At 40.3% G+C, this 14,267-nt stretch overlaps 1 protein-coding gene across 3 annotated transcripts in view; it reads right to left on the bottom strand.

Annotated features, from left to right (window-relative positions):
* The window catches only part of Fzd3 (frizzled class receptor 3), a 55,549-nt gene that overhangs the window by 27,645 nt on the left and 13,637 nt on the right, over window positions 1-14,267 (bottom strand). For 2 of the 3 annotated variants that reach the window (XM_042699836.1, XM_042699837.1), the window contains exon 3: window positions 5,620-5,816. In XM_042699836.1, coding sequence (XP_042555770.1) covers window positions 5,620-5,816 — 197 coding nt within the window. Of the gene's footprint in view, window positions 1-5,619; window positions 5,817-14,267 lie in introns of those variants that run through there. The other variant, XM_042699838.1, reaches the window with a different exon arrangement.

Here is a 14,267-nt window from a genome sequence, read left to right as displayed (position 1 = left end):
AGATTTCAGCCTCCTGAATAGCTAGGATTACAGGCGTGAGTCACCGGCACCCGGCAACAAAACAGTTTTAAACTTAATTTTGTTCTACCATTATAATCAGTAAGTACTCTTAATTCAAATGTACTCAAAAGCAGTCATCAATTACAAATAGCATATATAGGGTATTTATTTAAAGCACATGATTTAAGAATATGATTTCAAAATACAGCCAGGCGCCAGTGGTTCACATCTGTAATTCTAGCTGCTCAGGAGGCTGAGATCTGAGGATCGTGGTTCAAAGCCAGTGGGGTAGGAAAGTCCGTGAGACTCTTATCTCCAATTAACCACCAGAAAAAAAAGGAAGTGGCACTGTGGCTCAAGTAGTAGAGTGTTTGCCTTGAGCTGAAGAGCTCAGGGACAGCGCCCAGGCCCAGAGTTCAAGCCCCACAACCCCCCACTCCCCCACCCACACTTAAAAAAAAAAGTGTGTGTGTATGTGTGTATAGAGCTATAACAAAAATCTGAAACCTAGAGTTAAAAGTCTTTCCTAGGAAAAAGGGAGGGAGAATGAAGGGGGTGAATGAGAACAAATATGGTCCATACAGTTTCTTTGCATAAATGAAAATGAAACAGTGGCACCTGTTGAAAGTGCTTTAAGAAGGAGGAGTGAGAGGAAGAGAGTGACAGCGAAGGACAGGGATGACTAGGATACACGTATACGTGTGTGGAGACATCATAAAGGTAATGTGTGCTAATTAAAAAAAAATAAGAAGGGGCTGGGAAGGTGGCTCAGTGGTACAGCACTTGCCTGAGGCCCTGGGTTCAATTCCTCAGCACCACATATAGCAAAAAAAAAAAAAAAAGCCGGGAGTGGTGCTGTGGCTCAAGTGGTAGAGAGAGCTAGCCTTGAGCTGAAGAGCTGAGGGACATCGTCCAGGCCCAGAGTTCAGGCCCCACGACCGGACCCAAAAAAAAAAAAAAGAAAGAAATCTTTCCTAAATGCATGGTCCAAGGTGCTATGAATTACTATCTTTTAAATATCTTTACAAGTAGCTCTGTTTTTAGGTCATCTCTTTCCATTTCACATTTATTCTAAATTATTATTTTTTTGCAATGCTGGGAATCAAATTCACAGCATTGTACTCTTTACTACTAGGCTAGACTTTCAGTCCTTCCTCTGCTTATTTCATTGGCTACAACTCTTTAATATCACCTTGCGCTTCCATTCCTGATTTCTCCCTAATTTCTGTATTTATCTCTAATACAGTCATTTTCAAACTTTGATGTATATAAAATGTGGGGATATTTTAAAAGTGTAAATTTTTACATGCCTGTTAACCCAGCCCTTGAGAAGTAGTAGGTAGTAGGAGTGTGATTTGAGGCCAGTTTGAACTACCTATCAAGTTTCAGGTCAGCCTACATTACATAGTAAGACCCACAACAAATCATATTTCAGAAAGTTGATGTTAAAGCTTAGAATTGTGCATTTCAACAAGTTTTCCAAAGGAAATGATCCAAAGACTTGAGAAAGCCTCAGGACAAGGTTAACAAAGTTATGCTGCAGACATACTTGCATGACTAAGAATTCTCTTTTTTTTTTTTTTTTGTCGGTCGTGGGGCTTGAACTCTGGGCCTGGGCGCTGTCCCTCAGCTCTTCAGCTCAAGGCGAGCGCTCTACCACTTGAGCTACAGCACCGCTTCCGGTTTTCTGATGGTTTATTGGAGATAGGAGTCTCACAGTCTCTCTTGCCCGGGCTGGCTTTGAACTGCGATCCTCAGATCTCAGCCTCCTGAGTAGCTAGGATTACAGGCATGAGCCACCAGCGCCCGGCTAGAATTCTCAAGAATTCTATTCTCAAGAATTCCCTTCATGTTCACTTGTCTTGCCAATATCAAATTATAAGTCTTCCAACTTCCAGCAACCAGCCCTTTACTCTTACTGGCATCAGTTTCAAAGAAACTATAAATGATGTTAAGTTACCATATACATGAATAACCATAGTTGATAAATATCTTCAAACTTTTTGTTTGCTAATATAAACCATTTTCTTCACAGGACTTGAAAAAAAACTACAGAAGTTTATTGTATTTAATTATTATTGGAATCCTGGAATATGCCAGGGGGTGAAAAGACACATCCCTGTCTCCTCCCAATCCCCCCCCCAAAAAAACTCCAACACATCTATCTTTGAGTAGAGGAGCAGTCACAAACTTGTAAACATAATACTCACAAGGGAATTAAAGTCTATTATATACCCCTCCACTGCATTTTTTTTTATTTGGTCAGTTGTGGGGCCTGAACTCTGTGCCTGGGTGTTGTCCCTCAGTTCTTCAGCTCAACACTAGTACTCTGCCACTTGAGCCACAGCACCACTTCCGGCTTTTTCTGTTTATGTGGTGCTGAGGAATCGAACCCAGGGCCTCATGCATGTGAGGCAAGCACTCTACCATTGAGCCACCTTCCCTCCACTGCATTCTACTTTACCATAGCCATGAAGCACAGAGCCAGCTGGCCTTGAGGTGTAACCTCTGAAACTAGGAACAATTAAATCATCCCTTATACCTTGTTTTCTCAGGTATTTTTTATAGTGATTAATACTAACAGTGACATTATCTACCTGTTTGTTATCTTCCTCCCTTTATAACCATTACTAGGATCCTAGCTTCTTAAGAACAGAGACTCTATTTTGCTCACTGCATATTTCAGCATGTAAAAGTGTCTAACACCACAGCCATTCAACTAACATTTGTTGCACTAATGAACTTGAAATGAATATATTCATATACTTTAACCTAGACAATCAAAAAAAGAAATATGAGCAATGCAGAAGACAGATCTGAGCTGGGGAAAATGGGGGCAAGGGATAAGTTGGAACATAATAAAATTTAAAAACAAATACTTATAAAAAAGGCAGATATGAAAGTTGTTGGATAAAAGCAACAGAACAGCACTGACTGAACGCAGGGATTGAGGTCAAGGAAGAATAGAATACGACTGCCAAGGAATAAAGAAAAACAAAGGAATCCATTTCAGAGGTGTTGAAACTAATGTGCTGGCAACAAATTCAGGCCTGGATTTCCAATGGCTAATGACTATATAAGTTTGGAGTTTAAGATGGAGACAAGGCTACAGATTTGGGTTGAGAGTCATCAGTACATAAATAATAGTTAAAATCAGTGAGATGAGACTCTAGGGATCACAGAACTCTCAACTCTGGGAAGCATCATTACACAAGGGTCAGAGAATGGGAAGATCCAAGAAGGAAACCAAGAAAGACTGGCCAGAACTACAGCAGATCATAGAAGCACCTGTATGAGGGTTTTTACCCATAAGGACAGCAGGCTAGGATGTTAAGTGTAAAGTCAATAGTGTAGATTTTGCAACAGTGCTGAGAAACAAACAGAAATTTCTCTCACCAAGACAAGTAGTTACAAATAACAAAGGATCATTATTGTTTGATAATCATTAATATACAGCATAATTAATTTGAAGAAGTTGGTTAGATCAGTACATTTAAAATCTGAACACATTCAGTGAAAGGAATGAGTTGGGGCTGAGCATGTGGCTTAATGATAAGAGTGCTTGCCTATCATGCATGAAGCCCTGGGTTCAATTCCTCAGTACCACAGAAACAGAAGAAGCCAGAAGTGGCACTGTGGCTCAAGTAGTAGAGCACTAGCCTTGAGCAAAAGAAGCTCAGAGACAGTGCCCAGCCCCTGAGTTCAAGTCTCAGGACTGGAAAAAAAAAAAAAAAAGAGTAAGTTGAACTTGCTAATCTTTTTTTTTTTTTCCACATGACAACGAAGCTGACATTACATAAAGAAATAAATGTGATCAGGGAAGAGGCTATTGAGGTAAAAAAAAGATCAAAAAGCCCAGAGTCGGTGGATTACGCCTATAATCCTAGCTACTCAGGAGGCTGAGATCTGAGGATTGAGGTTCAAAGCCAGCCCAGGTAAGAAAGTCTGTGAGACTCATCTCCAATTAACCACCAGAAAACCATAAATGGCACTGTGGCTCAAAGTGGTAGAGTGCTAGCCTTTAGCAAAAGAGCTCAGAAAAAAAAAAAAAAGAGCTCAGGAACAACACCCAGGATGTGAGTTCAAGACTACAATTGACCCCCCCTACCCCATCCCCCAAAAAAGAGGAAAAAAGATCAAAAGTCTGAGATGGTCCATAAAGTTGAAGAGTGGGTGCTATGGTCTGAATATCCCCACAAAATCATGTGTTGAAAGTTAATCCCAATGTGTTAATATGAAGCAGATATGCAGGGAAGTGAATAAGCTTTAAAGGCACATCCTTTACATATAGCATCCTGATAAAAAAGGCTTCAAAGATAGAATACACACCTCTCTACTCTCAGGCCTTTCAGCCATGTGAGAACACAACATTCTTCAACCAGATACTGTCAGCAAAATTACTTTTTAAGATGAAGAAAAAATGGACCAGCCACTAACATCTATAATCCTAACTATTTTGGAGGCTAAAATATGGAGGATTGAGGTTCAAGACCAGTTAGGGAAGAAAAATTTAAAGACCCCTTTTCAGTACATAGTTAAGTAGTGGTTGAGACTGTCGTTCCAAAACTACATGGGAGGCTGATGTTAAATCTGCGATTCCAGACCAGCCTGGGCAGAAAAGTCTGTAAGAGAGAAGCTGTAAGCAGTAGAATGAGCCTTACCATTAACAATGGTAAATCTAAATTAGGTGGATCATAGTCTGGACATGCACCTAGGAGGGAAGCAAGATGCTATCCCAAAACAACCAGTGAAAAACAGGGCTACAGTGGAGCACCAGTGGCTCATTCTTGCAGGAATGAAGATGGGGGGAGAGGAGGGAGAGGAGGGAGAGGAGAGAGAAGAGGGAGAGGAGGGAGAGGAGAGAAGAGGAGGGGAGGAGAGGAGAGGGGAGGGGAGGGGAGGGGAGGAGAGGAGAGGAGAGGAGAGGAGAGGAGAGGAGAGGAGAGGAGAGGAGAGGAGAGGAGAGGAGAGGAGAGGAGAGGAGAGGAGAGGAGAGGAGAGGAGAGGGAGAGGAGAGGAGAGGAGAGGAGAGGAGAGGAGGAGAGGAGAGGGACAGGAGAGGAGAGGGACAGGAGAGAGGGGAGAGGGGAGAGAAAGGAGAGACAGGAGAGATGGGGAGGAAGCAAGGGAGGGAGGGAGAGGGAGAAAAGGAAAAAGAAGAGGGAGAGAGGGAGAGAGAAGGGGAGAGAGGGAGAGAGAGAGGGGGAGAGAGAGGAGCACAGAACTTCATGTATAGATATAGCATAGAAACGAAGAATGACACCACAACTTCAGTCATTTGCACATGTAATCAATGATTACCTCAACAATTATTTTCTTCTTTGTATTTCTAATTTTTCATTAATAGTATTACTCCTATAACCTACTTTAAAGGGACAAAAACAATGGAATGTTTTGGTTACATAATTCTTAATTTTTAAAGTATCTTCATGAAAAAAAATCTACCTTTTTCAATTCTTCCAAAATATAATTCTGAGAATATGAAAATGCTATTAAAAGTTAATGACTAATACATACAAAATTAGTCTCAAGACAGCTTTTTAAAGTGGATGAGGAAGACAAGAATTTTCAAATACACTGTGGCATATGAAATGACCTATGAAAGTCTGATTTTCCTACCTACTGCATTCCATATCTTCAGGCCAAGGAACACCAAACATCTCCATGAGCTTTGAGCACTCGCTGTAGGCCCGTTGACACAGCCTGCGGCAGGGAAGTGTGACGCGTCCATATTCCATACAAATAGGAGCATAGAGTGCACAAAGAAATGGCCGGAAATCCCGGGAGCAATCCAGATTCACCATGGGATGGAATGGCTAGGAAAAAGTTAAAATTGAGAAATTAGATAAAGATCTGTATACCAGTACTCATACTATTTAACATTTCCATTTTCTTTTTTGTAGTGCTAGGGATAATCAAGCACTTCAACTGTCTTTTTTTTTTCCATGTAGCAAACCTGAGGCCTTAAGTTCAAACCCTAGAACTTATACAATAAATAAAAATAAAAAGGAAAACTGAGGGGGGGGCAGATGGGAAGGGATGGGAAGGGGAAACAAAGGAGGAGGCAGGGGCTGGGAAGGTGGCTCAGTGGTAGAGCGCTTGTCTTGCATGCCTGAGGCCCTGGGTTCGATTCCTCAGCACCACATAAGCAAAAAGAAAAAAAAACTGAAAGTGGCGCTGTGGCACAAGCGCTAGAGCGCTAGCCTTGAGGGACAGCGCCCAGGCCCAGAGTTCAGGCCCCACGACTGGACCCAAAACAAACAAAAAAAAAAAAAAAGAAAGAAAAAAAAAGAAAAAAACCAAAGGAGGAGGCAACAGTGCTTGATAAGAAATGTACTCATTATCTTGGCCATGTAATTGTAACCTCTCTGTATGGTATTTTCACAATTAAAAAAAAGGAAAACCACCTCTGCAGGTTATTAAAAATTCCTTTTTCTTTTTTGTCGATCGTACTAGGGCTTGAAGTTGGCCTTGCACTTGCTAGGCAGGTGTTCCACCAAGTATGTCATGCCCCTGGTAGGTCATGTCCTTTTAATAGTTATTTTTTAGATAAGGTCTCATGTTTTCATTCACAGCTGCCCATAGACCATGCTTCCAATCTATAGTCTGCCACATAGCTGTGATTACAGGCATGTACCACCATGCCCGACTCGTTGAGATGAAATCTCAATTTTTCTCCAGGCTGGCCTCAAGTTGCAATCTCTACTTTCCAAATAGGTTAGTAAAAATTTCCAAAGAGGAGCTTTTTAAAAAAAAAAAAACAAAAAAACAAAAAAACATCCTCTCAGCTATAGCCCTGACTCAGATTCTGACTTGGTTAAGTATAAGGTATATCTCAGAGTCTCTCTGCATACTTTAAGTATTTCAGGTGATATTAATAGTCTGAGAACCACTAATAATAACATAGAATAATAATGTAACCCATTTTACGTAGAGAAAAAGCCACAATCCATAGGCACTAAAGCTCAAAAGGGTAATTTATTCATTGTTTTACTCATTGATGGTGGATCAAAAGGGTTTGATTTTCTTTATGTCCATTCCCACATTTTCTTCAATTCATGTACATCAAAAAGAGAGGACTAGCAGTGAAGGAGGGCAGGAGAGGGAGAAGGTAAGTAGTTACAGGTAACAGTTGTTCAGAGGGTTGGGTGAGAGAAAAGCCCTCACCTTTGGCTAAGTTTCTCGTTCTCTTTCACATTAAACAAACAAACAAACAAACTTGTAAACAGTGTTCTGAACTGAAATCAAATTACTAAGCACTGGTGGCTCACACCTGTAATCTTAGCTGCTCAGGAGGCTGAGATCTGAGAATCACATTTAAAAGTCAGAGTTCAAGACCCACTACTGGCCAAAAAAAATCTGAAACCAAATGCTATAAATACAACTTATACTGTAACTTAATATTAAGGCAATGAAAAAAGTAATCCTGAACATAAAACCGTGCTTAAATAACCATTATAATCACAGGAGTAGATCGAATATCCCAGAAATATGCATTTTTTGACTACTGAGTATTTTTCCCTTGCATTTGTATAGTAAGACTGCTGATTTTAAACTGGTTATAGATATTCTCACCACCTAGCCTTTCTGTGGATTAAGACTTAATTAACTTGTTTCTACACTGATGTATAATGAAATTCCTCCGCACAAGGACCAGGCAAGCAAGCTAATGGGAAGTCCGTATTCAGGCTTCAAACCCCACTATCGATCGGCAAAAACTATCTACAAAGGCTCATAGCAGCTTTATTTGTAAAAACAAAGAGCTAGAAACCACACAGATGTCCTTCTAGGGGAGAAAAGACTAAACAAATTATGGGTCATCTATAAAATGTTGCTCAGCAATAGAAATAAGTAACAACTTGGACAGAAAAAAGGCACATCTTAAAAGATTCCATACTGAATGAATACATGTTGGTATGGTGTGAATGTATTCTCCAAAATTCCTCTGTTGGAAATTTAATTGTCATTGTTACAGTATTAAGAAGTAGGAGCCCGCTAGTAGCTCAGGCCTGTAATCCCAGCTAGTTAGAAGGCTGAGATCTGAGGAGAGAGATTTGAAGCCAGCTGGGGCAGGAAAGTCCATGAGACTCTTATCTCCAATAAAGCACTCAAATAAGCCAGAAGTGGCACTATGGCTCAAGTGGTAGCATTAGCCTTGAACAAAAGCAGCTCAGAGTCATTGCCTAGGCCCAGAGTTTAAGTCCCAGGACTGCCCACTGCTTTTTTCCCCCATCCCCCCAAAAAAAGGAATAGTCAGGCACTGGTGGCTTACTTGTACAATCCTAGCTACTCAAGAGACTAAGATCTGTGGATCATAGCTGGAAGCCAGCCCAGGCAGGAAAGTCTATGAAACTCTTTATGTCCAAATCCAGAAGTAATTCCATGACTCAAGTGGTAGATGGCTTTGAGTAAAAGAAGGTCAGGGACAGTACTCAGGTCTTGAGATCAAGCTCCAGGTCTGGCCTGCATGTGTGCATGTGCACACACACCCACACACCACACACAAAGTAGGTCCTTTAAGAAGTAATTAAGCTCTGAGGTATCTGCCCTCCTGAATAAATACTGTTATTATACGAGAGAATTCGTATTGTGGAGTGGGTTCCTTATAAAAGGCCAAGTTTGGCTCCCTTTTCATGAGTGTGCGGGGTACATGATCTCTTTCTTATTATTCTTTGTTCTGAAGAAAGCAAGCCCTCACCAGATGCTAGTACCTTAATCTCAGACTTACTTCCATGGTCCTTCCAGGACCATGAAAAAATAAATCTGTCTTTAATACTCAGTCTGTGATAGCCTGTTATAGCAGCACAAGATGGCTTAAGACATTTGTACATAACATTCTTGAAATTACAAAATTATAAAGATGGAGAAAAGATTAGTACTTGTTTGCAGTTAGGATGGGAAAGACTAGTGAGAAAGCATATGAGAATTCCTTGGTCATAACAGAGTTTTTTTTTATCTTTACTATAGCAGTGGCCACAGAAATTTACACAAGTAATAAAATGATAACAGCAAGGCCTGTACACACACTCTCACACACATAACTACATACAGACAAATGAGTGCATATAAAATCTGGTGAAATATGGCAAGGTCTATAGACTGAATCAATGTTTACTATATTCTACAGTCATATAAAGTAGTAAGATTGGGGCAGGAAAGATTGAACACAGAACCTACATAAACTATTTTTGAAACTTTCTGTGAGCCCAAACTTACTTTAAAATTAAAAGTAGAATATGTACTAAATTCACATGCTGATATACGTACATCTATCATGTACACACATATATAACAAGTCTCAAACATGTTTGGTATTAAACAATAGGCAAAATACCAATCAGATAGCATTAATATGTTAGCCAAATCTCCAACTGGAAGCCCCATCATGAATTATAAAATTGATTTGAGTGCTGTGTACACTGAACCTAAAGATACAGAATAATACCTCTCTACTCACTAGCTCTAAGAAGCCTGGGCTACACTATACATGATCTCATTTCAGTCAAACAGCAATTCCATAATGTTACCAATTCCATTTTAATATACATGTGAAGAAAAATCAGACATAGAAAGCAAGCTAACTTGTTTGAAATAACATAGCTTCAAACTCCAGTAGGGCAAGGTGAAGAGGGACCCCTAGAAAATGTGACCCATAACAAGAGAAAGCAGGTGAGAGGCTGTGGGAGCAGGAGCAGAGAGGAAGATGGGCTGCAGAAGGGGGTGATGCAAGTGTTCTGGTGCCATAGAGCACAAAACCCATCAAAAGGAGCACTCTAAATGAGTGCAGCCTATAGTACAAACCTTACACCTCAACAAATATAGAAGCAAATGTTAACATTTTTCATAGTAAGCAAATATAGAAACAAACGCTAATACTTTTTGAAGTACACAGTTGCCTTGATTTAACATTAATAATTTTTTTTTTTTTTTTTTTTGTCGGTCGTGGGGCTTGAACTCTGGGCCTGGGCGTTGTCCCTCAGCTCTTCAGCTCAAGGCGAGCACTCTACCACTTAAGCTACAGCACCACTTCCGGTTTTCTGGTGGTTTATTGGAGATAGGAGTCTCACGGTCTCTCTTGCCCGGGCTGGCTTTGAACTGCGATCCTCAGATCTCAGCCTCCTGAGTAGCTAGGATTACAGGTGTGAGCCACCAGCGCCCGGCTAACATTAATAATTTTAACAAGAAAAATCAAAATTAAATGAGACAACGTGAATATTTAAAAAGTTGAGAGCAAATAACAACAGCTAGTTGGCAGTGACTCGCACCTGTAATCCAAGCTACTCAGGAGGCTGAGATCTGAGGATTGCAGTTTGAAGCCAGCCCAGCAGGAAAAGTCCTTTAGACTCTTACCTCCAATTAACCATCAGAAAACGGAAGTGGTGCTGTGGCTCAAAGTGGTACAGCACTAGCCTTCAGCACAAAGAGGCTCAGGGACAGCACCCAGGCCCTGAATTCAAGCCCCATGTCTGACAAAAAGAGAGAGAGAGAGAGAGAGAGAGAGAGAGAGAGTGTGTGAGAGAGAGAATATTAAAGTTCTGTGCAGCAGAAAGAGGGAAAGTCTTACTGATTGTTTCCATGAACAGAAATACTTTCATTCACTAAATCAAGACCTGAATATGGGAAGTTTGCAAACTGGAGTGTAACTTTTGAAAATTAAATTTCTAGTTTCTACAACAAAGATACACTACATGGAACCCTAGAGTCTTTGTCTAAATTCAAATCAACCAAGCTTTTGTGTTTCCATTCTTCTTTTGGATTTCCATTCCTGTTACCATAGGAACCTGCTAGCTGACAAGCCTTCAAGCAGAGCAACAGCCTGCGCTTAGCAAGGGCTGTGAAAAGGGGACAGAGTCAAAGGCCAATATTTGACTCATGAGAATCAGAATTCCAACCTCTGTCACTCTACAAAGGGTCTGGTAACCATAGAAACTGTACCCTCCTGGGTTTGGGAATATCCTGACTAAATTCACTAAATGGGTAATCAGATGCTGAATAAATGGCCTTGAAAACTCAAAAATGGTATCCATAGCTATTTCAGATCTAAATTTAAATAAGAAATTATTCCAAGATGCTCTAGAATAATTTTGAGTAAAAATAAGAGGTTTTTAAAAACTTTCTGTAACAAAGTTTCTAATAAGAAAAAACTGAAACTTTAAGAATTATTTTGTATCTAAAAAAGAACCTCTCTAGATTTGTAAAAACAGTTTTAATCCTATGGATTTCTTTCCTTTTTCATATCTGAATTTTTAACACATCATGATCCCATGTTAAGTACTTTGCAGTAGTCTTTCAGGAAACTGATTTGCACAGATAATCACCATTATTAAAGGAAACTATTCACCTTTGTATGTGGAGTGCCCGGGCAGTCCCTAAGTCTGACTTTGCTTTAGTAGTAAGTAAACTTTTAATATTCTCAATAGCCTGTCTCAAAAACACCACTTTAAGCTGGGTGCCCATGGCTCACACCTGTAATCCCAGCTACTCAGGAGGCTGAGATCTGAGGAGCGCGGTTCAAAGCCAGCCCGGGCAGGAAAGTATGTGAGACTATTACCTCCAATAAAACCACCAGAAAACTGGAAGTGGCGCTGCAGCAAGTGGTAGAGCACTCGCCTTGAGCTGAAAAGCTGAAGGATAGCGCCCAAGCCCAGAGTTCAAGCCCCAAGACCAACAAAACAAAACTCATGTTTCATGATTAATGATATTCCTCTGAAGTAATTTATCACATGAGAAAATCAACTCAAAATTTTTTAAATCACTGCTTCCCCTCCTCCCAAAAAATCACAAGTGACTAATTGCAATTAATTCTTCACTACTTGTATATGCAATTTTCCATTTAGGAAATTCTTATTTCAGGTTGGTTTACTTTGGTCACAAAACAGGCTGCTAATGCCATTTTAGAGTTGGTCCATAGCCACAGTGGTAAGCACTCACAAGAGCACATGAGAACCTGGGCCAATGCCCAGCATCACAAACCATCATCCCCAACACCACCAGCACCACCATCATCATGCAGAAAATAAAGCAAAATATAGCTGCTTTACATGGTTTGTTTAGAGGAAATAACCTTATAAACATTAAACGAAAGGTCAGAGGGAAAGTGAATCTGCTGAATGATGCATGTATTTTAAACTCATGAACTGTAAGAATAAAACAAATTTAATTTTCTAAAAAATTTATAAAATTGAATAATTCCTATTATATGATACTCAAGCCACTCTTATTTTTTAATTTATTAATTTTTGGCCGTACTGACATCTGAACTTGGTGTCTCACTTGATAAGCAAGAGCTCTACCACTCAAGCCACACTCCCAACTTTTTTTTTTCCTGTTATTTTTGCTTAGGACTGGCTGGCCAAAGGCCTCAATCCACCAACCTACGCCTCCCAATGGCTGAGGTTACAAAGGCATGCACTGGCTTATTTGTTGAGGGGGAGGAAAGGAAAGTGGGGGAAGAGTCTCACCAACTTATAGTTTGAATTGTCCTAAAATGCAGTCCTCATGATCTCTACCCCCACATAGCTGGGATTACAGGTCTATCACCACCTCTGCCAGCCCATTACCTCTTAAAAAAAAAACAAACAAAAAACCGTGTCTGACATTTGAGGGTTTTTTTGAAAGTCCTTCTGTAACTTGAAGACTTTCCTGTTCCCTCCTAATACAGACATTTCCTTTTTTGTGTGACACAGGGTCTGGCTTTGGGAGCGTAGATTTGGCCTCAAACTCACCATCCTACTGCCCCATCTATAAGTGCTGGGATTATAGGCACGTATTACCATGTCCGGCTTGAGGTTTTTCTTTGTGAAAGCATCTTATGCCCTACTGATGACATTTGCCGAGTTGTTCCTTATAAATTCAATTAAAATATTAATAAATACTAAATTTTAGGCTTTGCACTTGCAAATAGACAAAAAAGGAAAGCTTTTAAACTAAGAATTCTTTACTAATTTTAGGGTTTTTTTTTGTTTGTTTGCCAGTCATGGGCTTGAACTCAGGACATGGGTGCTGTCCCTGACTCTTTTGCTCAAGGCTACCATTCTACCATTTTGAGCCATACCTCCACTTCTGTTTTTCTGGTGGTTAATTGGCAGTAAGAGTCTCACAGACTTTCTGCTTAGCTGGCTTCGAACTGTGATCCTCAGATCTCAGCCTCCTGAGTAGCTAGTATTACAGGCATGAGCCACTGTCACCTGCCTAATTTTAGTATTTTTAAGCACAATGAATGGGCTGGGACTGTTGCTCAATGGCAGAGCACCTGCTCAGCACATATGAACCCTAGGTTCAGGAAAAAAACAAAGTACAATATGTTTCTTTACAGAACAATTAGAAATACACATTAAGCCTTATGGACTGAGGCTAGAGCTCAGTGAAAGAGCACTTCCCTTGCACAGGGAGTCCCTGGGCTCAATCCTTAATACTTCAAATAAAAAGAAAATTACAAACACTAAATGAAGAAAGTAGCAAAAGAAAGCCAATTCAGGAATAACCACTCTGGCCTTAGAGAAACCCTATCAGATCACTTCTCACTGCTTGGCTTTATTACATCACTAGTAAATGCAAGCATGCAATGTAATGTCCCAAATCACTTTGAAAGAAAGCAACCTACAAGTGCTCACAGGTGTGTGGTAACCTTGGACCTGTGATACTACCACCATTTACTCCAAACTATTCATTACATCCCCAGGAGATTAAGAGCTTAGGTATAACACCAGAAACATAATCATCAACATTGCCATCTCTAAGGGATTTACAGTGTACTTAATTCAAACATTTATTTAGCATTTACTGTATGTGAGGCTCTGTTAAGTACTGGGCATACAAAGATGAATTAAGGATAAGCTGGGACCAGTGGCTCATGCTAGTAATCCTAAGGAGGCTGAGATCTGAGGATTGAGGTTCAAAGCTAGCCCAGGCAAGAAAGTCCATGAGACCCTCCAATTAACTACCAAAAGGCTGGAAGTGGAGCTGTGGCTCAAGTGTTAGAGTGCCAGTCTTGAACAAAAAAAGCTCAGGACAGAACCTAGGCCCCAAGTTCAAGCTCCAGAACCAGCTCCAAAAATAAACACTAAAACAGAGGTACATAGAAAAAACAATAGTAAGTATGACAGTCACTAACTGAGAATCCCAGGTTTCACAAGGAAGTAATATCTAAGCCAGACCTGTACACTAAGTAAGATATCACCAAAAAGGGATATTGGAAGACTCTCAAAGACAGAATTTGCACAGACTTAGCGGATTTAAGGAATGCTAAGAAGTTCAGTGCAATTGAG

The sequence above is a fragment of the Dipodomys spectabilis genome, unplaced genomic scaffold (genome assembly GCF_019054845.1).
Source record: "Dipodomys spectabilis isolate Male_0828 unplaced genomic scaffold, ASM1905484v1 ptg000263l, whole genome shotgun sequence".
Classification (NCBI taxonomy): Eukaryota; Metazoa; Chordata; class Mammalia; order Rodentia; family Heteromyidae; genus Dipodomys; species Dipodomys spectabilis.
The sequence above is the reverse complement of the archived record's forward strand: the minus strand, read 5'-3'. Positions and strand labels throughout refer to the sequence as shown.